We start from the raw sequence: 25,630 nt of genomic DNA on the forward strand, positions 1-25,630 counted from the left end.
TATTTGCTTTCAGTGATACTACATCCTGTTCTCAACATGTTGTGTGACAACGAGCTGCGCAAACAAAGACTAACTACCAAATGACCAGGGTCTGTATTTATAAAGGGTCTTAGAGTAGAAGCGCTGATCTGGGATCAGGTCTCTATACTCATATCCTAGAGCAGCAGTAGATGCTTTATGAGATGCACTATCCTTAATGTTTCCAGCGTCATAAACGATCTATAGTGAGTGCGCTCCATTTTCCTTGACTGTACTTTTCAATCTTATCCCACAGGATCTAAATTGGTTCTAAGAATAGGTCAGTCATTCAAGCGGCACTCATTCCACTCAGTCGTTTAAACAGAACCTGCACAAGGTGTCCTTTTCAAGTATTTTTGCAGCGCTTCTCATATGCAACAGATTGGTTCGTAGTGCTTTCAAGCATCCATTTAAATGTCCAATTGTCGTTCCCTTTTCACCAGCTCTCATTTGAATGAGTCAAATAGCAGAAATTAAAGGCCCCATCAGGGAGAAAGAGATGAGAGCAGATCTTCTCTAATTATACCTCCCTGAATGGATGAAAGATTACAATGGGGGAGAGGGAGGTTTCATTAGTTTAACTCTGCATGGGAATCTGCATTGGAACAGCTCAGTATCTTTGTCTCTAGCTCTCTGTTTCTCTCTGGGCTTACTGTCTCCGTTTCTCTCTGGGCTTACTGTCTCTGTTTCTCTCTAGGCTTACTGTCTCCGTTTCTCTCTGGGCTTACTGTCTCTGTTTCTCTCTGGGCTTACTGTCTCCGTTTCTCTCTGGGCTTACTGTCTCTGTTTCTCTCTGGGCTTACTGTCTCCGTTTCTCTCTGGGCTTACTGTCTCTGTTTCTCTCTGGGCTTACTGTCTCTGTTTCTCTCTAGGCTTACTGTCTCCGTTTCTCTCTAGGCTTACTGTCACTGTTTCTCTCTAGGCTTACTGTCTCAGTTTCTCTCTAGGCTTACTGTCTCAGTTTCTCTCTAGGCTTACTGTCACTGTTTCTCTCTAGGCTTACTGTCTCCGTTTCTCTCTGGGCTTACTGTCACTGTTTCTCTCTAGGCTTACTGGCACTGTTTCTTTCTCTCTAGGCTTACTGGCACTGTTTCTCTCTAGGCTTACTGGCACTGTTTCTCTCTAGGCTTACTGGCACTCTCTCTAGGCTTACTGTTTTTCTCTCTAGGCTTACTGTCACTGTTTCTCTCTAGGCTTACTGTTTTCTCTCTAGGCTTACTGGCACTGTTTCTCTCTAGGCTTACTGGCACTGTTTCTCTCTAGGCTTACTGGCACTGTTTCTCTCTAGGCTTACTGGCACTGTTTCTCTCTAGGCTTACTGGCACTGTTTCTCTCTAGGCTTACTGTCACTGTTTCTCTCTAGGCTTGGCACTGTTTCTCTCTAGGCACTGGCACTGTTTCTCTCTAGGCTTACTGTGTTTCAGGCTTACTGTTTTCTCTCTAGGCTTACTGGCACTGTTTCTCTCTAGGCTTACTGGCACTGTTTCTCTCTAGGCTTACTGGCACTGTTTCTCTCTAGGCTTACTGTCTCTGTTTCTCTCTAGGCTTACTGTCTCTGTTTCTCTCTAGGCTTACTGTCTCTGTTTCTCTCTAGGCTTACTGTCTCTGTTTCTCTCTAGGCTTACTGGCACTGTTTCTCTCTAGGCTTACTGGCACTGTTTCTCTCTAGGCTTACTGTCACTGTTTCTCTCTAGGCTTACTGTCACTGTTTCTCTCTAGGCTTACTGTCACTGTTTCTCTCTAGGCTTACTGTCACTGTTTCTCTCTAGGCTTACTGTCACTGTTTCTCTCTAGGCTTACTGTCACTGTTTCTCTCTAGGCTTACTGTCACTGTTTCTCTCTAGGCTTACTGTCACAACAGAAGCAAACGGAACGAAATGCAGAGGGACCAAACTGAATTTGTCCAATAGAACGTCTAGTTTTTTTGCAAAACTTTTTCCATTTTCAACTGTTTGCTACAGTTTGGGACTAATGATTACACCCCAGTTGGCAACCCTCCTAACTAGATTGGGTCATACCACACACTTCTCCAGAGAGGTGACATTATCTCTCTGAAATGCATCACAGTATTTCACTCATAATCAATAGGATGACATTCATAGCCATCATTCATAGACTGTAGACAAAGTTGAAGAGTAAAGTCGGCAGAACTGCATCTGCTACAGTCGAAAGTCGGACACTAATGTGGTTTTTCAACAGCAAGGCTCAGATCAACATGACAATGTTGCCATTGTTTCTAAAATATTTTCTTTATAATTGTAAGGGATCTCGTCCTCCTCTTCTGAGGAGGAGAAGCAAGAAGGATCGGATGACCAAGACGCAGCGTGGTAAGTGTCCATAATTTAATGAATCAAAATGAACACTGAACAAAAACAATTAACAACAAACGAATAGTCCCGTAAGGTGAATGACAAAACACTAAACAGGAAATAAACACCCATGAAACCCAGGTGGAAAAAAGCTACCTAAGTATGATTCTCAATCAGAGACAACTAACGACACCTGCCTCTGATTGAGAACCATACAAGGCCGAACACAAAAACCAACATTGAAAAACAAACATAGACTGCCTACCCCAACTCACGCCCTGACCATACTCAAACAAAGACAAAACAAAGGAACTAAGGTCAGAACGTGACAATAATGTCTCCAACCCCCATATCACACACTCACAAACTGAAATCATATGTGTGTTCATTATACAATCAATTAGTAAGATAGAGTCAAATATGACATGAATCTTGGCAAACTTGGTTCCTGTTTCGGTCATATCTTTGGTCACATTGACGCAGGTCAAACAAAAACACCCTAATGATTGGTTGACTATAGAGCCTAGCACAATTCAGGCTATGGTCGCATTCCCCTGACGTTGCATAGTACAATGTACACACATATATTTTCAGTTCGTGAGTTTCGGATATGGGGGTCGGAGACATATTAATTTTGACATTATAGAGAAAAACTTTTATAAACAATGGCAAAACTACCATATTGCACTGAGCCTTGCTGTTAGAAAACCACATTGTCCGACTTTCGGCTGTCGCAGATGCACCTCCGCTGATGTCAATCCAAGACTTTCGCCTGCAGTCGGTTGCTTGCATCAACCAATGGTTACATGCCACATCATCGGCTGTGCAGTCAGGTACCAGATTGCTATAAAATCGGATGTGGTTAGCTGATTAGTAAAATACCTATTCAGGCGTTGTAAGATCTGGCAGACGTCAGCAACATCTGAGCAGTCACTGCAACCTTAAAGGGCCTAAATGATGTCACCATTTTCATTGATTGTAAGCAATGTTGTGCTGCCATTTTTATTGACTTGGCCAATGCTTTTGATATGGTAGACCAGGTATTCCCAAACTGGGGAACACCAAATAAAAATGTGATACACATTTTTTTCTTCTCATTTTCAAACAGTCCATTTATATTTTCCAACAGGGCTATACATTTGGGTGAGTTTTTTTTCTTTCCTGCATTGCTTCGTTTCACTGCCCCCCCCCCCCAAATGCAACCATCTGGTGTTCAGCGAAATAACAACACAATTAAAAATGCAGGTAGCCTAGTCAAATAATTAACATCCAATCATGTTACTCTCTCGCGGGAATTCCACTATCGGTCCGTATGTAGCCAAACGTAGCTGCTGCTCATTCCGTTTGCTCGAAAATAGATAAATGGTTAAAAAAAAGTAAGGTCCACATCCATAGAGACACATACCAGCTCTACTGGTAGTACTGTTACTACCAGCAGTACGACACCTGCACCTGTCGACAACACAAGTTGTTCTGCATCCATAGAGACACATACCAGCTCTACTGGTAGTACTGCTACTGCCAGCAGTACTACAACTGCACCTGTCGGCGACACAAGTTGTTCTGCTTCCATAGAGACACATACCAACTCTACTGGTAGTACTGCTACTATTGTAGCTGGAAACGGCAGATGTTTTATGCAATATCTACATAGGCGTACAGAGGTCAATTATCAGCAACCATCACTCCTGTGTTCCAATGGCACATTGTGTCATCCAAGTTTATAATTTTAAAAGGCTAATTGATCATTAGAAAACCCTTTTGCAATTATGTTAACACAGCTGAAAACTGTTGTTCTGTTTAAAGAAGAAATAAAACTGGCCTTCTTTATGGTAGATGGTAGATACTAGTTGAGTATCTGAAGCATCAGCATTTGTGGGTTCAATTACAGGCTCAAAATGGCCAGAAACAAATAACTTTCTTCTGAAACTTGTCAGTCTATTCTTGTTCTGAAAAATGAAGGCTATTCCATGCGAGAAATTGCCAAGAAATTGAAGATCTCATACAACGCTGTGTACAACTGAGCAAGACAATGTACATTAGAGTGTCTAGTTTGAGAAACAGACGCCTCACAAGTCCTCAACTGGCAGCTTCATTAAATAGTACCCGCAAAACACCAGTCTCAACGTCAACAGTGAAGAGGCGACTCCGGGATGCTGGCCTTCTAGGCAGAGTTCCTCATTCCAGCGTCTGTGTTCTTTTGCCCATCTTCATCTTTTCTTTTTATTGGCCAGTCTGAGATGTGGCTTTTTCTTTGCAACTCTTCCTAGAAGGCCAACATCGTTATGATGCATAAAATAAACTTGAGAGGTATGCACAGAGATTGTATGGAATATATAATTACTAGAAGGGCATAGGCCTTTAGATCATGGCTAGGATAGCCTGTGCCTTGGGGGTGAGAGAGGAGCTTTCTCAGGCTCAATAGTTTGAAGAAGATCCAGTCACATTTGATCATTTTTGGAGGATCTCCATCTTCGTTGCAGGCGATATGTCAGAGATCTCTTGTGAACAGAGGCTACTTGTTGCTCACCCAAACCAACACTCTATCGGATGGGAATGTCCGTTTTACACATTCTAATTCAATGCGACAGTGGCTGTGGTACAGTATGTACATGTATGTATTATGTATTATTGTTGCGTTGTACAGATAAACCAGAGTCATTATCTTCAGACCTAACTCAAATTTTTAAATCTAGCCATTGTGACTTTGTAGAATTATTTATGATACATAGAATTTATTTCCTTTAAACAGTTCTAGGTGGCAAAGCTAAAAGTGAAGAAGATGGGGAGAAAAAAAGACGGATTGGATCTTGACAAATGTGACCGAAATAACTGGTGAGTAGGTTTTTGTTCATCAATTGCAAATGAGCATTTGACAGTGTGCGGGTATTGTCATGATGTTTTAAAAAGAATATGACTTATGTCTCATGGCATGCTGACTTAAATCATCTCCAAACTGCACACAGAGTCATAAAAATGGTATTCATGAGTTCATCTGACTCTGGGTAAATAGAAAAACAACAAATAATCTCAAAAAATCTCTCAGTGTAACTTTAAAAATCAACAAGGTTCGGGTCAATTTCAATTCATTTTTGCTTTCAGATGTGCTTCCTGGGTGCAATAAAGGGACAAGTGGGAACGACTTAAAACAGTACAACAAAAATCTATGAATGAGATTAAATTACTTTTTTGTGTTTTGTGTCATTTGTTCTAATGATTTATTACCATGACTACAAGTATTACTGAAATACTGCTCCGGTAACATATTGTTAACATGTATTGTGACATATAAGGGACATATATGTAATAAACATTTGAATACTACATGTGTAACATAAATGAGGATACAGTGCATTCAGAAAGTATTCAGACCTCTTTTCCTCATTTTGTTACACTACAGCCTTATTCTAAAATCCTCATCAATCTACACACAATACTCCAACAAGCGAAAACAGGTTCTTAGACATTTTTGCAAATTTATACAAATAAAAAAAACGGATATACCTTACATAAGTATTCAGACCCTTTGCTATGAGACTCGAAATTCAGCTCAGGTGCATCCTGTTTCCATTGAGCATCCTTGAGATGTTTCTACAATTTGATTTGGGTCCACCTGTGGTCAATTAAATTGATCAGGCATGATCTGAAAAGGCACACACCTGTCTATATAAGTTCTCACAGTTGACATTTAATGTAAGAGCAAAAACCATGCCATTAGGTGGAAGGAATTGTCCGCAGCGCTTCAAGACAGGATTGTGTCGAGGCACAGATCTGGGGAAGGGTACAGTATCAAAACATCTCTGACGCGTTGAAGGTCCCCAAGAACACAGTGGCCTCCATCATTCTTAAATGGAAGACGTTTGGAACCACCAAGCTTCTTCCTAGAGCTCGCTGCCCGGTCAAACTTTGCAATCGGGGGAGAAGGGCCTTGGTCAGGGAGGTGACCAAAAACCAGATTGTAACTCTGACAGAGCTCCAGAGTTCCTCTATAGAGATGGGAGAACATTCCAGAAGGACAACCATCTCTACAACACTCCACCAATCAGGCCTTTATGATAGAGTGGCCAGACGGAAGCCACTCCTCAGTAAAAGGCACATGTAAGCCCACTTGGAGTTTGCCAAAAGGCACCTAAAGGACTCTCAGACCATGAGAAACAAGATTCTCTGGTCTGATGAAACCAAGATTGAACTCTTTACCCTGAATGCCAAGCGTAACGTCTGGAGGAAACCTGGCACCATCCCTATGGTGAAGCATGGTGGTGGCAGCATCATTCTGTGGGGATGTATTTCAGCGGCAGGGACTGGGAGACTAGTCAGGAAAGAGGGAAAGATGAACGCAGTCTTGACATAATCCAATAAGTTTTTGGGCCGCCTCTCTCCCAGATCCTGGAGATTCAAACACCTTCCTTACCTCTGCCGTGAAATCTTCCAGATTATGCCCAAACTGCCGTAGCCCAGGAGAGCGCCCTTCCAGGCATTAGCATAATCAGAAACGCTATATTCCATCAATCAGAAGGGAACGAATATGGCTGTAGCTCAAAAATGATGGAGTACTGAGAAAGAAAAGCCCAGCAGGTTCCAGGATCCCCAGAATATCGCTCTGGAGGAAACAAGTGGGGTTCTCGGGGAGCCGGGGTAGGCTGTTCAAACCCACCACTGGTAGGGGAGTTACTGAGCGACTGGGAGGTCTCTGTTGTGGTATGCTGCCTGTGAGATAGTCCACGGAATTGCTGCAGTAACGTCTTGAACCAATGGTCATGGTTTTCCGCCAGCGAATGGAGCCCTTCCATAAGTTTCTGGAGTAGCTCCTCATGTTTTTGAATGGTGTCTCCCTGCAGCGTGATGGAGCAAGTCTGAGTCTGCTGAGTCAGTCTTGGCCAGTTCGTTCTATAACGACACAGGGCGAGACCCAGATGCAGACACAGGACGCATATGGTTACTAAACAACAAGGCTCAAGTTTAGGGCAGGCTGAATGTTCAGGCAGGCTCGAGTTTAGGGTAGGCTGAATGTTCAGGCAGGCTCAAGTTTAGGCCAGGCTGAATGTTCAGGCAGGCTCGAGTTTAGGGTAGGCTGAATGTTCAGGCAGGCTCAAATTTAGGCAGGCTGAATGTTCAGGCAGGCTCGAGTTTAGGGTAGGCTGAATGTTCAGGCAGGCTCAAGTTTAGGGTAGGCTGAATGTTCAGGCAGGCTCGAGTTTAGGGTAGGCTGAATGTTCAGGCAGGCTCAAGTTTAGGGCAGGCTGAATGTTCAGGCAGGCGGGCTTAGTGTTAGGGCAGGCAAGAGGTCAGAACCGCTAGGACTAGAAAAAACAGGCGCTCGGAAAAACACGCTGGTAAGCTTGACAAGACGAACTGGCAACAGACAAACCGAGAACACAGGAATAAATACACTGGAAATAATGGGGAAGATGGGTGACACCAGGAGGGGGGTGGAGACAATCACAAAGACAGGTGAAACAGATCTGGGTGTCACAGGTTGAGAGAATGCCAAGAATGTGCAAAGCTGTCATCAAGGCAAAGGGTGGCTATTTGAAGAGTCTAAAATATGAAATATATTTAGATTTGTTAAACATTTTTTTGGTTACTACATGATTCTATGTGTTATTTCATTGTGTTGATGTCTTCACTATTATTATGCAATGTAGAAAATAGTAAAAATAAAGAAAAACCCTTGAATGAGTAGGTGTCCAAACTTTTGACTGGTACTGTATATGTACTGATGTATGCTTATATGTGTGGATACATATATAAGCATATATGGGCATATACTGTATTTTTCCTCCATATATGCCCATATAAAACATATAAGTAATCTACATATATCATTTTTTCTGTATGGGAGGCGAGGCTTATGACTTTGTGGCTTGGTAACTAGTGACAACCAAGAGCTGGCGACCAACATTTCTAAAGTGGGTAATATGACTTTAAATGATAGCAAAATTCCTAATAATTAGCAGTGCTCCTTATAGGCTACTTTCAATGCATTTCTCTGCAAAAGGCAGGTAAACAGTTGTTATTAAATCGGCTTTCCTTACATCAGTGAGCAGTACACAAGAAAGTATTAAATTGAGTTGTTAGATGCTACCACCCCCTCCCCAAATATAAAGCTATCCATCCATCAACCATTTATAGGATAAGTTTCCTTCGTGGTTCTAGTATCTGTCAAGTCTTTTGAGATAAGTAGTGTTGACATAAATTAGGTCTGGGGTGTGGAGGCTCTGTATACTGCACAGTTAGTATAGTATATATTTAAGCAATAATGCCCGAGGGGATGTGGTATATGGCCAATATACCATGGTTGAGGGCTGTTCTTATGCACGACGCAATGCGGAGTGCCTGGACACAGCCCTTAGCTGTGGTGTATTGGACATGTATCACAAACCTCAGATGTCGCTTAATGCTTTTAGAAACTGGTTACCAACTTAATTAGAGCAGTAAAAATACATGTTTTTTTCATACCCATGGTATATGGTCTGATATACCATGGCTGTCAGCCAATCAGCATTCAGGGCTCGAACCACTCAGTTCATAATATACTGTATAGTTAAGTTAGCATAGTATAATGTTACCGAATTGCCTTCCTATACTGTCGCAGTTTCAATCACAATTGTACCTCCAAATACCCATCTCAAGGTGTCACTCAAGAACCACCAATTCTGGTTACTGCAATCAAGCTATCGGCATAGTTTCCTGTTCTCTCATCTCCTAACCCCCATTGGGCTACCACTGATGGGTGAAGTTGGGTGACTATAAAGGTTGTTTCTATTGTTTATCAAGTCAAATCTCTGTCAAATCCTCTCTGATAAAAGCAGACAAGGAAAGGACGCCTTCTATCGGAATATGATATCAACCTGTTTCAATTTAATCCAACTTTATTCAAAGAGCATTTACACTTCTCAATATATTTCACACACACAAAAATGTACTAAAGGGAAATAAAACATAGATGAATAACAAAAGGAGTGTTTTTCTAAATGAGTCATAATAATGACATGGGTAAAGGAGTGAAAAACTAAGAGCACATGATGAAATCAGAGGTCATGCTGACCACAGTTGCAGTTCCTCGTCATCTCCAGCAGATGTTGCTCAACTACCAACAATTCTCGAAAATTTCAACCCACTCCTTCCACCAAACCCGAGCGTGAAGAAGACAGGTGCCATTTGGGAATTGGGACAGAACAAGCCTGTGTGTGTTTCCATCTGAGTGCATCGCTCTTACCCTCTCAGTAGCCTGCTAGTGTGTGTGCGTGTCTCAGTCTGTGTTGTCACTGTCCTCCAATCTACTCCCAGCTCAGCATGGCCAGATTTACACAGAGTGAAAGCAGAAGGCATCAGCAGCAGCACCATCCCCAGCCGCCTCATCCCGCCCCCGTCAACCTGCTTCTACAGCAGCCGCTCTTACTTATCCCCCATCAGCATCAGCTCGATCACAGCCCTGTTCCGAAGCCCATGAACGGACCCGAAACCGTCTCCATGCACACGGACAGCGGCGCCATGAAAGACCAGGACGCCATCAAGCTCTTCATTGGACAGATACCGCGGAACCTTGAGGAAAAAGACCTGAAACCTCTCTTTGAGCAATTTGGGAAAATCCACGAATTGTCTGTTCTGAAGGACCGATACACAGGCATGCATAAAGGTAGCGTTTATGTCACCCCTGCGCATTCCCTCACAGATGGTCGCTACATTGTAATTAGGTTACTGTATTATTACGATGTAATTATCATCCGTATGAAACGCGATAGTCATTCCATTTTTGTTCCTTTTTGTGATAGATTGTCTCTCATCATCTATTCTCTCTCGTGATGTCTGTAATGCAATAATGTGTTAGTCTACGCACCTTGTACTGAAAAGCCCATAAACCTTGCAGAATAAGGTCGCATATATAGTCTTAACACTATTACCGTAATTTCCCCATAATAACAGCATAACTGATTTATTTGGGGTTCTTCTCATCTCGACAGATTCTCTCTTTTAGTGCGTAGGAGTAGCATGTTCATGTGAGTTCATATAAGTAAAATGCAAGTTGGTCTCACAGCTAAACGCTCGTCACACTTCCCAACACTTTTTCTTGCCCTAATTATTACACGCCAATGTTTGTTTGCGCCAGCTGCGCGCATAACATAGTGTTTTCCCCCGCGCCATCGCAGTGTCATGATGCAAACAAAAATAGGGATTATTTGGCAGAAAATCGAAACGTATATTTTACCACCGTCACGTCTATGCATCACATTGCATAGGCAACGCATACACAATCAACAGGATTTAGGCCAGTATTGCCAAGTAGGTGTGTCTGTGTGTATGTGTGTGTGTGTGTGAGAGAGAGGGGGGGCTTGTGTGAGCAAGCTGTATTCATGTGTGTGTCTTTGTGTGTGTGTGTGTGTGTGTGTGTGTGTGTGTGTGTGTGTGTGTGTGTGTGTGTGTGTGTGAGAGAGAGGGGGGGGGGCTTGTGTGAGCAAGCTGTATTCATGTGTGTGTCTTTGTGTGTGTGTGTGTGTGTGTGTGTGTGTGTGTGTGTGTGTGTGTGTGTGTGTGTGTGTGTGTGAGAGAGAGAGAGAGAGGGGGGGGCTTGTGTGAGCAAGCTGTATTCATGTGTGTGTCTTTGTGTGTGTGTGTGTGTGTGTGTGTGTGTGTGTGTGTGTGTGTGTGTGTGTGTGTGTGTGTGTGTGTGTGTGTGTGTGTGAGAGAGAGAGAGAGGGGGGGGGGCTTGTGTGAGCAAGCTGTATTCATGTGTGTGTCTTTGTGTGTGTGTGTGTGTGTGTGTGTGTGTGTGTGTGTGTGTGTGTGTGTGTGTGTGTGTGTGTGTGTGTGTGTGTGAGAGAGAGAGAGAGAGGGGGGCTTGTGTGAGCAAGCTGTATTCATGTGTGTGTCTTTGTGTGTGTGTGTGTGTGTTTGTGTGTGTGTGTGTGTGTGTCTTTGTGTGTGTGTGTGTGTGTGTGTGTGTGTGTGTGTGTGTGTGTGTGTGTGTGTGTGTGTGTGTGTGTGTGTGTGTGTGTGAGAGAGAGAGGGGGGGCTTGTGTGAGCAAGCTGTATTCATGTGTGTGTCTTTGTGTGTGTGTGTGTGTGTGTGTGTGTGTGTGTGTGTGTGTGTGTGTGTGTGTGTGTGTGTGAGAGAGAGAGGGGGGGGGGCTTGTGTGAGCAAGCTGTATTCATGTGTGTGTCTTTGTGTGTGTGTGTGTGTGTGTGTGTGTGTGTGTGTGTGTGTGTGTGAGAGAGAGGGGGGCTTGTGTGAGCAAGCTGTATTCATGTGTGTGTCTTTGTGTGTGTGTGTGTGTGTGTGTGTGTGTGTGTGTGTGTGTGTGTGTGTGTGTGTGTGTGTGTGTGTGTGTGTGTGTGTGAGAGAGAGAGAGAGAGGGGGGGGGCTTGTGTGAGCAAGCTGTATTCATGTGTGTGTCTTTGTGTGACTAACCCTTGTTGGTCTGTTTTGATTGACAGGATGTGCGTTTCTCACCTACTGTGCCAGGGAGTCTGCCATCAAAGCCCAGAATGCATTGCATGAGCAGAAAACCCTACCTGGGGTGAGTACTCCACCGCCTGAATGCTGCCAGGGTTTTACATGGAATGAGAGATGGTGTGAAAGCTTTTCCCCAAAGACATCTGTGAGTTGCCAATTCCTTTCGGATTGCGGAGAATGAAAAAGAGGATAGAGGAGAGTAAGAGAACATGGAGTGAGAGAGAGAAAAGAGTGAGAGAGGGGGAGGGAGAGTGAGAGAGCAAGAAAGAGAGAGTACTGTAAAACAACAGTGAACAGAACCATGTAGACAGCTTCAGGCTGTTCACTCAGTGAGCCATGTATGGAGAGAGAGAGAGAGAGAGAGAGAGAGAGAGAGAGAGAGAGAGAGAGAGAGAGAGAGAGAGAGAGAGAGAGAGAGGAGTGAGAGAGGGAGGAGAGAGAGAGGGGAGAGAGAGAGAGATAGAGAGAGAGAGAGAAAGAGAGAGAGAGAAATAGAAATAGAGAGAGAAAAAGTGAGAGGAGAGAAAGAGAGAGAGAGAAAGAGAGAGAGAGAAAGAGAGAGAGAGAAAGAGAGAGGAGAGGAGAGAAAGAGAGAGAGAAAGTGAGAGAGAGAGAGAGAGAGAGAGAAAGAGAGTGAAATATATAGAGAGAAAGAGAGAGAAAGACACCGAAGGGGGAATCAGTTAGAGAGAGAAAGCAGATGAGAAAGAATGAGCTGAAGAAAAAGGCTGAGGGAGGGATGAGAGACAGGGAGGGATGAGGAGAGGTTGGAGGGGAGGGATATGTGATGAGGAGGGATGAGAGAGAGATGAGGAGAGGTTGGAGGGGGAGGAATGAGATAGAGGGATGAGGAGAGGTTTGAGGGGAGGGATCACAGAGAGAGGGATCACACAGAGAGAGAGAGGGGGATGAGGAGAGAGAGAGAGGGATGAGGACAGGTTGTAGGGGAGGGATGAGAGAGGGATGAGGAGAGGTTGGAGGGTAGGGATGAGACATGGGGAGAGGTTGGAGGGGAGAGATATGTGATGAGGAGGGATGAGAGAGAGGGATGAGGAAGTTTGGAGGGGAGGGATGAGAGAGAGACAGGGATGAGGATAGGTTTGAGGGGAGGGATATGTGATGGGGAGCGATGAGAGAGAGATGAGGAGAGGTTGGAGGGGGATGAGAGAGAGAGGGATGGGGAAAGGTTGGAGGGGAGAGATGAGAGAGAGGGGATGGGAGAGGTTGGAGGGGAGGGATGTGATATGGGGAGAGGTTGGAGGGCTGGGATGAGAGAGAGAGAGAGGGATGGGGAGAGGTTGGAGGGGAGAGATGAGAGATGGGGAGGGGTTGGAGGGCATGGATGAGAGAGAGAGGGGGAGGTGAGGATGGATGGGGAGGGGGGATGGGGAGAGGTTGGAGGGGAGAGATGAGAGATGGGGAGGGATGGGGAGAGGTTGGAGGGGAGGGATGGGAGATGGAAGGGATGGGGAGAGGTTGGAAGGGAGGGATGAGAGATGGTGAGGGATGGGGCAGAGTATTGGAGGGGCGGCATACGAGTTTGGGAGGGATAGGGAGAGGTTGGAGGGGAGGGATGAGGGATAGGGAGAGGTTGGAGGGGAGGGATGAGAGATTGGGAGGGATGGTTGGAGGGCAGGGAAGAGAGATGGGGAGGGATGGATGGATGGGGAGAGATTGGAGGGGAGGGGTAAGAGAGAGGGCGGGACGGGGAGAGGTTGGAGGGCAGGGATGAGAGATTGGGAGGGATGGGGAGAGGTTGGAGGGCAGGGATGAGAGATTGGGAGGGATGGGGAGAGGTTGGAGGGCAGGGATGAGAGATTGGGAGGGATGGGGAGAGGTTGGAGGGCAGGGACGAGAGATGGGGAGGGATGGGAGAGGTTGGAGGGGAGGGATGAGAGATTGGGAGGGATGGGAGAGGTTGGAGGGGAGGGATGAGAGAGAGGGCGCGATGTGGAGAGGTTGGAGGGGAGGGATGAGAGATTGGGAGGGATGGGAGAGGTTGGAGGGGAGGGATGAGAGAGAGGGTGGGATGTGGAGAGGTTGGAGGGAAGGGATGAAAGATTGGGAGGGATGGGAGAGGTTGGAGGGGAGGGGTGAGAGAGAGGGCGGGATGTGGAGAGGTTGGAGGGGATGGATGAGAGATGGGGAGGGATGGGGAGAGGTTGGAGGGCAGGGATGGGAGATGGGGAGGGATGGGGAGAGGTTGGTGGGGAGGGATGAGAGATGGGGAGGGACGGGGAGAGAGAGAGGGATGAGGAGAATTTGGAGGGGAGGGATGAGAGAGAGAGAGATGAGGAGCGGTTGCAGGGTAGGGATGAGAGAGAGAGAAAGACAGAGAGGGATGGGGAGAGGTTGGAGGGGAGGGATGGGGAGAGGTTGGTGGGGTGGAGGGATGAGAGAAGGAGAGGGATAGGGAGAGGTTGGAGGGCAGGGATGGGAGATGGGGAGGGATTTGGAGAGGTTGGAGGGCAGGGATGGGAGATGGGGAGGGATTTGGAGAGGTTGGAGGGCAGGGATGGGAGATGGGGAGGGATGGGGAGAGGTTGGTGGGGAGGGACGAGAGATGGGGAGGGATGGGGAGAGATTGGAGTGCAGGGATGAGAGAGAGGGAGGGATGGGGAGAGGTTGGTGGGGAGGGATGAGAGAGAGAGGGAGGGATGGGGAGAGGTTGGTGGGCAGGGATTGGAGATGGGGAGGGATGGGGAGAGGTTGGTGGGGAGGGACGAGAGATGGGGAGGGATGAGAAGAGGTTGGTGGGGAGGGATGAGAGATGGGAGAGATGGGGAGAGGTTGGTGGGGAGGGATGAGAGAGAGAGGGAGGCATGAGGAGAGGTTGGTGGGGAGGGATGAGAGAAAGAGGGATGGATGGGTGAGGTTGAAGGTGATGGAGGAGAGAGGGAGGGATGGGAGAGGTTGAAGGTGAGGGAGGAGAGAGAGAGGGAGGGATGGGGAGAGGTTGGAGGGACAACAGGGTACATCTATCTGGGGGGGGGGTGTTGGGCAGTGAGGGGGTGTCTGATTGATAACACAAACACACACAGGTATAGCGTATCACAGTGCATTTGTTTGGGAGTGTGTTTTGTGCTGCACTGCAAGCTTCAGTGACCTAGAATGTGCACGAACCGGATTGGATGGATATTCCTTTTGATGTGTCTGTGTGTGTGTGATTGCTGCCGTTGTGTATGTATTTGTGTGTATGTTGTGTGTTTGCGCCTGCTTTGTATGGGTGCCCCTGTTGTTCCTGCCTTTAATATATCAGCCTTTGAGCGAGTGAGTGAGTGAGTGAGTGAGTGAGTGAGTGAGTGAGTGAGTGAGTGAGTGTGTGTGTGTGTGTGTGTGTGTGTGTGTGTGTGTGTGTGTGTGTGTGTGTGTGTGTGTGTGTGTGTGTGTGTGTGTGTGTGTGTGTGTGTATGTGGCTGTGCTTGTTGTAGGTCATTGCTGAGTGGCAGCAGTGTAGAGTGAAGCATACTGTTAGATAAAAGAATGTCATTCTACTCCTCTGCTTTCCAGCCCACTACCCATACAGATAGACAGAGAGCACAAAAGAGAGAGGGAGAGAGAGGGAGAGAGAGGGAGAGAGAGGGAGGGAGAGGGAGGGAGGGAGAGGGAGGGAGGAAAGAGGAGAAGAAAAGGGTGGAGGCAGAGAGGCTTCCCACTCACTCACAAAGCCTACTGTAGTAGGTGGGAAGTTAGGTTGTGTCATATGAAATACTACAAAAGGGCCAACCCCCAAACGCAGCGTCAGATGACAAAATATAACAGCTTGCGCTTCTTACACCCACTAACCCATATTTAATTCCCTCCTGTCTCTCCCTGTCTTTCCCTCTCTCTCTCTCCCTGTCTCTTCCTCTTTCTGTCACGCCTTCTCTCTCTCCTTGTCTCTCTCTCTCTCTCTCTGTCACTCTCTCTCCCTCTCTCTCTCTCTCCGTCTCTCTCGCTCTTGCGCTCTTTCTCTCTCCTTGTCTCTCTCCCTCTCTCTCTCTTGTGCTCTCTCCCTGTCTCTCTCTCTCTCTCTCTTGTGCTCTCTTTCGCTCTCTGTCACTCTCTCTATTCAATTCCAAGGGCTTTATTGGCATATGTTTACATTGCCAAAGTAAGTGTGTCTTTGATGATGTCTGGGTTCCTGCTCTTTAAGCCAAAGGCAGATGATCTCAGACCTCGTATGTTCCAGGATGAGACAGTAAAAGCTTTGTGTTCCATTGTGTCTAGTGTTGTTTTCGTGTGGTTTAGTAGGTGTGAGGAGAGCATGTTGAGCATCTGATACAGACCTCTTAGGTCACAGGATGGAGGTTGGGTGTTGCTCTGCTCATGGCCCGGGCATATGTCCTGCTGTCATGTTGAGGTCCTTGCATGGGGTGGGCAGAAGGGGCATAGGTCTGATATGATGGGGCCTATATAGGGTGTGGCCAGGGTTTGTTTGGGGTGGTAACAGTTGGTTGGGGTGTGGTTGGTGATGCTGTGGTCTGAGCGATGGATCCTTTTGGCGTGGGTTCTCTCAGTGCAGGTCCTTCGCCCTTCTCTCTCTTCTTCTCACCCCACTCTTCCTCACAAATCCTAGCTCTCCTCTCTCTCTCTCTTCTTCTCACCCCACTCTTCCTCACAAATCCTAGCTCTCCTCTCTCTCTTCTTCTCACCCCACTCTTCCTCACATATCCTAGCTTTCCTCTCTCTCTTCTTCCCACCCCACTCTTCCTCACATATCCTAGCTTTCCTCTCTCTCTTCTTCCCACCCCACTCTTCCTCACAAATCCTAGCTCTCTCCTCTCTCTCCTTCTCACCCTACTCTTCTTGACAAATCCTAGCTCTCCTCTCTCTCTTCTTCTCACCCTACTCTTCTTGACAAATCCTAGCTCTCCTCTCTCTCTTCTTCTCACCCCACTCTTCCTCACAAATCCTAGCTCTCTCCTCTCTCTCCTTCTCACCCTACTCTTCTTGACAAATCCTAGCTCTCCTCTCTCTCTTCTTCTCACCCTACTCTTCTTGACAAATCCTAGCTCTCCCCTCTCTCTTCTTCTCACCACACTCTTCCTCACAAATCCTAGCTCTCCCCTCTCTCTTCTTCTCACCACACTCTTCCTCACAAATCCTATCTCTCCTCTCTCTCTCTTCTCACCCCACTCTTCCTCACAAATCCTAGCTCTCCCCTCTCTCTTCTTCTCACCACACTCTTCCTCACAAATCCTAGCTCTCCCCTCTCTCTTCTTCTCACCACACTCTTCCTCACAAATCCTATCTCTCCTCTCTCTCTTCTTCTCACCCCACTCTTCCTCACAAATTCTAGCTCTCCTCTCTCTCTTCTTCTCACCCCACTCTTCCTCACAAATCCTAGCGCTCCTCTCTCTCACGTGTGTTTGTGTGCGTGCGCAGGCACCAAGGAGATTTTCACTTGTCTCTAATTGGTTTCTCTTTCTCTCTCATCCTTCTCTCCTTTCACTGGAGGAGTGACAGCTTCATCAAAGATAATTATCTGGTTGCACTGTGCAGCTGCATGTCTCTCTTCCTCTTTCCCTCATCTACGATGTTGTAATGCTAAATTAATTCAGCTAAATAATATATTTGGTTGGGCGTAGGTTAGAAAGACAGACTGCCATTGAAACAAGTGTTTAGTGTGCGATTGACAACCACATTTTACCAATGAAAAGATAGACCCAGGGGAGATAACACACACACACACACACACACAGGTTCATTTTAACAGTGAGAAATTCTGAGTCTGTGTCTTACCCAGTGTTTGTGTATTGTTGACAGTTGAAACGTTATTTACAATCTATTGTGGACTGGGTTGTGACATTTCTGCCTCACATTGATGGATTCACAACCTGGGCCAGGCCACCAGGCTATGGGAGAGCCAGCATGAGCGGTGTCACTGTGATTTACGCTCCCCTTACAACTTGTGCATCCATTAATCCGGTGTACAGAAACAGATTAGGCTCTACTTAGTGTTCCACATGGGATCGTTACTCTGACTGAATTGCTCTCAGAAGACACAGGTGATGAAACAGGGATATAATGTGTGTGTGTGTGTTAATGGGTTCTGCCTCACAATCAGTCTCTGTTACTCTACACTTTCACCGCACAGTAAGCTCATGATAAGAGCACAACATTGGATATGATATGTATTTTGTCCAAACTCCATTTGAGTGCAGGGGACTTCACCTTCACTTCATTCTCTATATGTGCTCCAGATGTCTGCATACTGTAATCTATTGCATAGCACGACACATTCACAGCAATCCCAAGCCAATGCATTTAACAGGAGTGGGAGTCTCTTAGCAGCAAGTAGTAACCACACCACTGCCCCCCCCCCCTCGCCGCCACATCCCCCTCTCCCTACCAGTTCACCCCTCTCCCCCACCACCTCCTCATCCCCCACGACATCCCATTCTCCCTACCAGCTCACCCCTCTCCCCCACCACCTCCTCCTCCCCCACGACATCCCATTCTCCCTACCAGCTCACCCCTCTCCCCCCACCACCTCCTCCTCCCCCTACATCCCCCTCTCCCTACCAGCCTACCCCTCCTCCTCCTTCTCGTCTTTCTCCTCCCCCACTACATCCCCCTCCCCTACCAGCTCACCCCTCGTCCTCGTCCTCCTCTTTCTCCCCCCCCACATCCCTCTCTCCCTACCAGCTCACCCCTCCTCCTCTTTCTCCCCCCGCACTACATCCCATTCTCCCTACCAGCTCACCCCTCTCCCCCACCACCTCCTCCTCCCCCCCTCTACATCCTCCACTCCCTACCAGCTCACCCCTTGTCCTCCTCCTCCTCTCCCCCCCCACTACATCCCTCTCTCCCTACCAGCTCAACCCTCCTCCTCCCCCACTACACCCCCTCTCCCTACCAGCTCACCCCTCTTCCTCCTCCCCCCACTACATGCCCCTCTCCCTACCAGTTTACCCCTCCTCCTCCTTCTCCCCTCCACTACATCCCCTCTCCCTACCAGTTTACCCCTCCTCCTCCTTCTCCTCCCCTACATCCCCCTCTCCCTACCAGCTTACCCCTCCTCTATCTCTCAATCTCTCACACAGCTGTCAGCTGTCAGTATTACAGGACCTTAATTGCCTGTTCAGAAGTCATTATGAAAGTGTGATATTTCTCCTGAAATGAGACATGGAAGGACAAGGCACAAAAGCTGGTGGACACACACACACACACACACACACACACACACACACACACACACACACACACACACACACACACACACACACACACACACACACACACACACACACACACACACACACACACACACACACACACACACAGCCCTTCTGTGTTTAGTTCCTAATGAGGAGGCCTATGATGATTTTGGATGACACAGCAAAAAATACTCTGACATCTGAAAAGAATTGTGTGTGTGTGTGCTAGGGCTGCACGATTACAGTTTTTTTTACAATCACTGGCAGTTATTTCAGAACCGTGTGGTCATTTTTCAAAAGTCTAGACACAAAACAGCCATCACTTGTAACACAGGCTGTCCAATGTTGAAAACATTGCATTGTATATTCATATCTTTAAAGAAGCCTTGTACTTTTATTTTTTTTAACCTTTATTTTACTAGGCAAGTCAGTTAAGAACTAATTCTTATTTTCAATGACAGCCTAGGAACAGTGGGTTAACTGGTCTAGGAACAGTGGGTTAACTGGTCTAGGAACAGTGGGTTAACTGCCTGTTCAGGGGCAGAACGAGAGATGTTGTACCTTGTCAGCTCGGGGATTTGAACTTGCAACCTTTCAGTTACTAGTCCAATGCTCTAACCACTAGGCTACCCTGCCACCTTGCAGGATAATTGGATCAAATAACTCATTTATCATGAAATACCATAGTTTCACTGTGTAGTTGTCCGTACAATCATTAAATATTATAGTACAAAATATGTGATACATGTTTCATTATGGTACTACACATAAATACATCACTGTAAAAGGACTAGTAGAGAGAATACTACAGACACAGTAGAATCATTGAACAAAATCTGAAATTGATTGATGAAATACAATAAAAGCACAACATAGGTTTCTTTGAATCAAAGCAAAAATAATTAGCTACAAAAAAGAAAAAAACTACAGTAAAACTTCAACTGCAGTGTACCTCACCTGGCTTACTGTAAAAACCTGTTGAGATGGTGCCGACAGAGATGGTCGCCTCGCTTCGCGTTCTTAGGAAACTATGCAGTATTTTGTTTTTTTATGTATTAATACTTACGTTGTTACCCCAGGAAATCTAAAGTCTTATTACATACAGCCGGGAAGAACTATTGGATATAAGAGCAACGTCAACTTACCAAAATTGCAACCAAGAATACATCTTTCCCGAAGCAGATTCTCTCTTCAGACCACCATCCAGGACAATGGATCTAATCCCAGCAGCTGATCGAAAACAACAGCGACTCAGAAGGGGCAGACTGAACGGTCTTCTGGTCAGGCTTCGAAAATGGGCACATCGCTCTCTGCTCCCAAGTATACTACTCGCCAATGTCCAGTCTCTTGACAACAAGGTAGATAAAATGTGAGTGAGGGTTGCCTTCCAGAGAGACATCAGAGATTGTAACATTCTCTGTTTCACGGAATCATGGCTCACTCGGAATATGGTGTCGGAATCGGTTCAGCCACCCGGCTTCTCCATGCATCACGCCGACAGAGATAAACACCTCTCTGGGAAGAGGAAGGGCGGGGGTGTATGCTTTATGATTAACAACTCATGGTGTAATCATAACAACATACAGGACCTCAAGTCCTTCTGCTAACCCAACCTAGAATTCCTTGCAATCAAATGTTCGCCATTCTACCTACCAAGAGTAATCTCGTCAGTTATAGTCACAGCTGTGTACATCCCCTATCAAGCGAACACCAAGACGGCCCTCAAGGAACTTCACTGGACTCCATGTAAACTGGAAACTATATATCCGGAGGCTGCATTTATTGTAGCTGGGGATTTTAACAAAGCAAATTTGATAACAGTGCTACCTACATTTTATCATCATATTGATTTTACGACACGTAGGGCAAATACTCTCGACCACTGCTACCACTGCTACTCTAACTTCCGCAATGCATACAAAGCCCTCCCTCTTGCTTGTCCCGCCATCTTGCTTGTCCCGGATTATAGGCAGAAACTCAAACCGGTTGTACAAGTGACGTGAACAATTCAACGCTGGTCTGACCAATCAGAAGCCACACTCCAAGATTGTTTCGATCACTTGTACTGGAAAATGTTCTGATCAACCTCAGAGGATTATATTGACCTATACGCTGACTCGGTGAGTGCGTTTATAAATAAGTGCATTGGAGACGTCGTACCCACTGTGACCATTAAAACCTACCCTAACCAGAAACCATGGCTGGAAGGCATCATTCGCATAAAATTGAAAGCGCATTCAACCATAGAAAGAGGTCTGGAGATATGGCTGAATATAAACAGTGTAGTTATTAGTTCTGCAAGGCAATCAAACAAGCGAAATGCCGATACAGGGACAAGGTGGAGTCTCAATTCAATGGCTCCGACACGAGACGTATGTGAAAGGGTCTACAGGAAATCAGACTACAAAAACAAAAACAGCCACGGATACCGACGTCAGCTTCCAGACAAACTAAACACCTTCTTTGCCCGCTTTAAGGATAATACAGTGCCACCTTCGCAGATTGCTAACAAAGTCCCCCCCTCTCCTTCTCCGTGGTTGATGTGAGTAAAACATTTAAACTTGTTAACCCTCGCAGGGCTGCTGGCCCAGACGGCATCCCTAGCCGCGTCCTCAGAGCATGCGCAGACCAGCTGGCTGGTGTGTTTACAGACATATTTAATCTCTCCCTATCCCAGTCTGTTGTCCCCACATACTTCAAGATGGCTACCATTGTTCCTGTATCCAAGAAAGCAAAGGTAACTGAACTAATCAAATGGCTACCCGGACTGTTTGCATTGTGTGCCCCCCTCTTTTTACACTGCTGCAACTCTCTGTCTATCATATATGCATAGTCACTTAACTATACATTCATGTACATACTACCTCAAATGGGTCGACCAACCAGTGCTCCCGCACATTGGCTAACCGGGCTATCTGCATTGTGTCCCGCCACCCACCATCCCCTCTTTTACGCTACCGATACTCTCTGTTCATCATATATGCATAGTCATTTTAACCATATCTACATGTACATACTATCTCAATCAGCCTGGCTAACCGGTGTCTGTATGTAGCCGCACTAATTTTATAGCCTTGCTACTGCATTTATCCTCGCTACTGTATATAGCCTGTCTTTTTACTGTTGTTTTATTTCTTTACTTACCTATTGTTCAACTAACACCTCTTTTGCACTATTGGTTAGAGCCTGTAAGGAAGCATTTCACTGTAAGATGAGCTGTTGTATTCGGCGCACATGACAAATAAACTTGGATTTGATTTGAACTAAAATGACTACCGCCATAGCACTCACTTCTGTCATCATGAAGTGCTTTGAGAGGCTAGTCAAGGATCATATCACCGCCACCTTACTGGCCACCCTAGACCCACTTCAGTTGCATACTGCCCCAACAGGTCCACAGATGACGCAATCGCTATCACACTGCACACTGCCCTATCCCATCTGGACAAATAGAATACCTATGTAAGAATGCTCTTAATTGACTACAGCTCAGCATTCAACACCATAGTGCCCTCCAAGCTCATCATCAAGCTGAAGGCCCTGGGTCTCAACCCCTCCCTGTGCAACTGGGTCCTGGACGTAATGACGGGCCGCCCGTAGGTGGTGAAGGTAGGAAACAACATCTCCACTTCGCTGACCCTCAACACCCTCAACACTGGCCCCACAAGGGTGTGTGCTCATCCCTCTCCTGTACTCCCTGTTCACCCACGAATGCGTGGCCATGCACGCCTCCAACTCAATCAGCAAGTTTGCAGACGACACAACCATAGTGGGCTTGATCACCAACAACGATGAGACAGCCTACAGGGAGGTGGTGAAGGCACTTGGAGTGTGGTGTCAGGAAAACAACCTCTCACTCAATGTCAACAAAACAAAGGAGATGATTGTGGATTTCAGGAAACAGCAGAGGGAGCACCCCCTATCCACATCGAAGGGACAGCAGTGAATAAGGTGGAAAGTTTTAAGTTCCTCAGCGTACACATCACGGACAAACTGAAATGGTCCACCCACACAGACAGCGTGGTGAAGAAGGTGCAACAGCACCTCTTCAAACTCAGGAGGCTGAAGAAATTTGGCCTGTCACCCAAAACCCTGACACACTTTTACAGATGCACAATCGAGAGCATCCTGTCTGGCTGTATCACCGCCTGGTACGGCAACTGCACCGCCCTCAACTAACTGCAAGGCTCTCCAGAGGGTAGTGCGGTCTGCACAATTAGGTAGTTGTATTAGGTATTTTTGGGGGAATTGTTAGATTACTTGTGTGTGATCAATACAGCTTGATTTGAAAAGAAAAGAAAAGAAAAACAAATGATTGATTACTGTACTTCTATATTTCCATCAACCCTGTCTTGTGGATTTGGCCATAGGTTCTTATCCACATCACAATGGATGTTTTCATTAGCCAAACATCTTGGGAAGAATCTTCGGGCATGGCGAATCCAGGCCTGACACTGGTCTGCTGTGATGTCATTGCATGCGTCATCCATGGCCTGGAGAGGGCGGCTTGTTCGTGAGGTCGCCTATCATATACCTTCCACCTCCATGTGGAGAAAAATTATTCAATCGGGTTAAGGAAAGGAGAGTATGGGGGTAAGTACAGGGTGGTAAATTGTGGATGGGCCTGAAACCATGCTTGCACCATTTGAGCATGGTGGAACCTGACATTATTCCACACGTGACATAGGTCAACAATCAGCTCTACAGACCTGCTTTAGCTCATCAAAGAAGGTTACAAGGAGAGCTGCATTATATGATCCAATACGATGTCTGCGTCCCACCACACCATCTTCCGATATATCCACACATGGTGATGTTGGCCCCCACGTTGTCCAGGGACTTGGATGGTTGCCCACGGGCCAGTGAAATTCCAACCTCTCCTCCTTGTCTTGGCCGGGTTGAAGCCTGTCGCATTCAAAAAGAGGAATTTATGATGGTTTTCATCAGTATCCAGCTCCATCACCCTCTAAAAATACATTTTGGAAAGAGAATTACTGATTACAATGATGTAGAATTTTTCACAACAGGCATCTTGAAACTGAACATACCTGAACATACTCAGTCCTCAGTTGCTTCACTCTGTCTGCATTTCTTTCAAAAGGCACGCGGTATAGCTGTTTTAGAGACACCTAGTGCCTTTTCAGCATGCGTGCAATAGTCGGCAAACTTATGGCTTCCACAGTATATGGCATGCAGTATACAGTCATTTGACAATTGAGAGTAGTCTAATGTTTATGCTGAAGATTTAACGGTTCTCATTGCGGAAATGTTTTGATGATTGAGGCCACGGTTGATCTTCTGAGGTTTGGTTGAATCATTGTAGCTGCCTCAACTACAACTATTGCTCGGATTTCATTGGACACTCTTTGCTGATGCTGCCGCTGTCTTGGTCCATGGCCTTGTCCTCTACCATGTTCCCCCACTGTTGTGACCTGGATCACCTGCCAGCTCCATGTTATCACTGTGTTGCTGTAGGTGGATACCACTCATTTCACTATATACTCCTACAACAATGTGAAATCAATCATCAGTAACGAGTTGGCAGTATTGGAAAAGCAATTACAAGGGCCTGTATACATACACTCACCGGCCACATTATTAGGTACACCTGCGTGTTAACGCAAATAGCCTGCTCCTTCGAATAGCTAATCATGTGGCTGCCTGCAACTCAATATATAAAGTAATATCCATATCGCAGGAGGCTGTGATCTTTTTCCTTTCTTTGACACTCCGTTGATACAACAAAAACTAGACCACAGTACTAAGACAGTACAGTAGGAGGAACTCTGGGGCTTTACCTCAGTGTGTCGGAAACGTGAGGGCTGCTAGTGCCAATGAGAACGTCCGTTTGGTGTCAAGGAAGGGCGCATTTTCAGTGGTGTGGTAGTTGTTCGGCTACAACCAAACAGATGTCAACCAAATGCAAGTGTTGTGCAAAAGGTGCCTCAGAGTTGTGGCGACAACAAGAGGCAACACGACAGATGTATTCAACCATTAGACGAATAACCGACAGCAGTAAAGCCCCTCGGCCACAACCAGCCAGTTAAACAGGCATTGATTGCCCATGCGTTTTCAAGTGTAACGCCGTACGAAACAATATCCTGCAGACACAGAAATCACAGAGTCTATCACCTATCACATAGCCAAAGACATGGTTCCTATTTGCACTGTCAGCAAAGTCAGCTTTAAGAAGATGATAAATAAGCTGGACAGGAGATACAAGATTCGATCTCGTACATATTTCTCCCAAGTCATGATCCCAACACTGTAAAACACAATTTGTTGAAACATGTTGTGTTGAGACAGCAAAGTTTTGCAATGTGTTGCAACAGAGGACAGAAAATGTTTACTCGCTTCAGCATTCTGCGGTCTCGTTCTGTGAGCTAGTGTGGCCTACCACTTGGCGTCTGAGCCGTTGTTGTTCCTAGACATTTACACATCACAATAGCAGCACTTAGGGTTAACCGGGGCAGCTATAGCAGGGCAGACATTTCACGAACTGACTAGTTGGAAAGGTGGCATCTAATGACGGTGCCACGTTGAAAGTCACTGAGCTCTTCAGTAAGGTCGTTCTACTGCCAATGTTTGTCTATGAAGATTGCATGTGTGCTCGATTTTATACACCTGTCAGCAACAGTTGTGGCTGAAACAGCCAAATCCACTAATTTGAAGGGGTGTCCACATACTTTTGTATATATAGTGTATGT

General features: G+C 46.2%; 1 protein-coding gene across 2 annotated transcripts in view; it reads left to right on the forward strand.

Moving 5' to 3' along the window:
• The first annotated feature begins 9,482 nt into the window (after positions 1–9,482).
• Positions 9,483–25,630, forward strand: part of LOC112259643 (CUGBP Elav-like family member 5) — a 71,373-nt gene continuing 55,225 nt past the window's right edge. For both annotated transcript variants that reach the window (XM_042328959.1, XM_042328960.1), the window contains exons 1-2: positions 9,483–9,966; positions 11,763–11,845. In XM_042328959.1, the coding sequence (XP_042184893.1) occupies positions 9,624–9,966; positions 11,763–11,845 (426 nt within the window). In that variant the 5' untranslated portion in view covers positions 9,483–9,623. The remainder of the gene's footprint in view (positions 9,967–11,762; positions 11,846–25,630) is intronic.

Source organism: Oncorhynchus tshawytscha, linkage group LG10 (genome assembly GCF_018296145.1).
Source record: "Oncorhynchus tshawytscha isolate Ot180627B linkage group LG10, Otsh_v2.0, whole genome shotgun sequence".
Classification (NCBI taxonomy): Eukaryota; Metazoa; Chordata; class Actinopteri; order Salmoniformes; family Salmonidae; genus Oncorhynchus; species Oncorhynchus tshawytscha.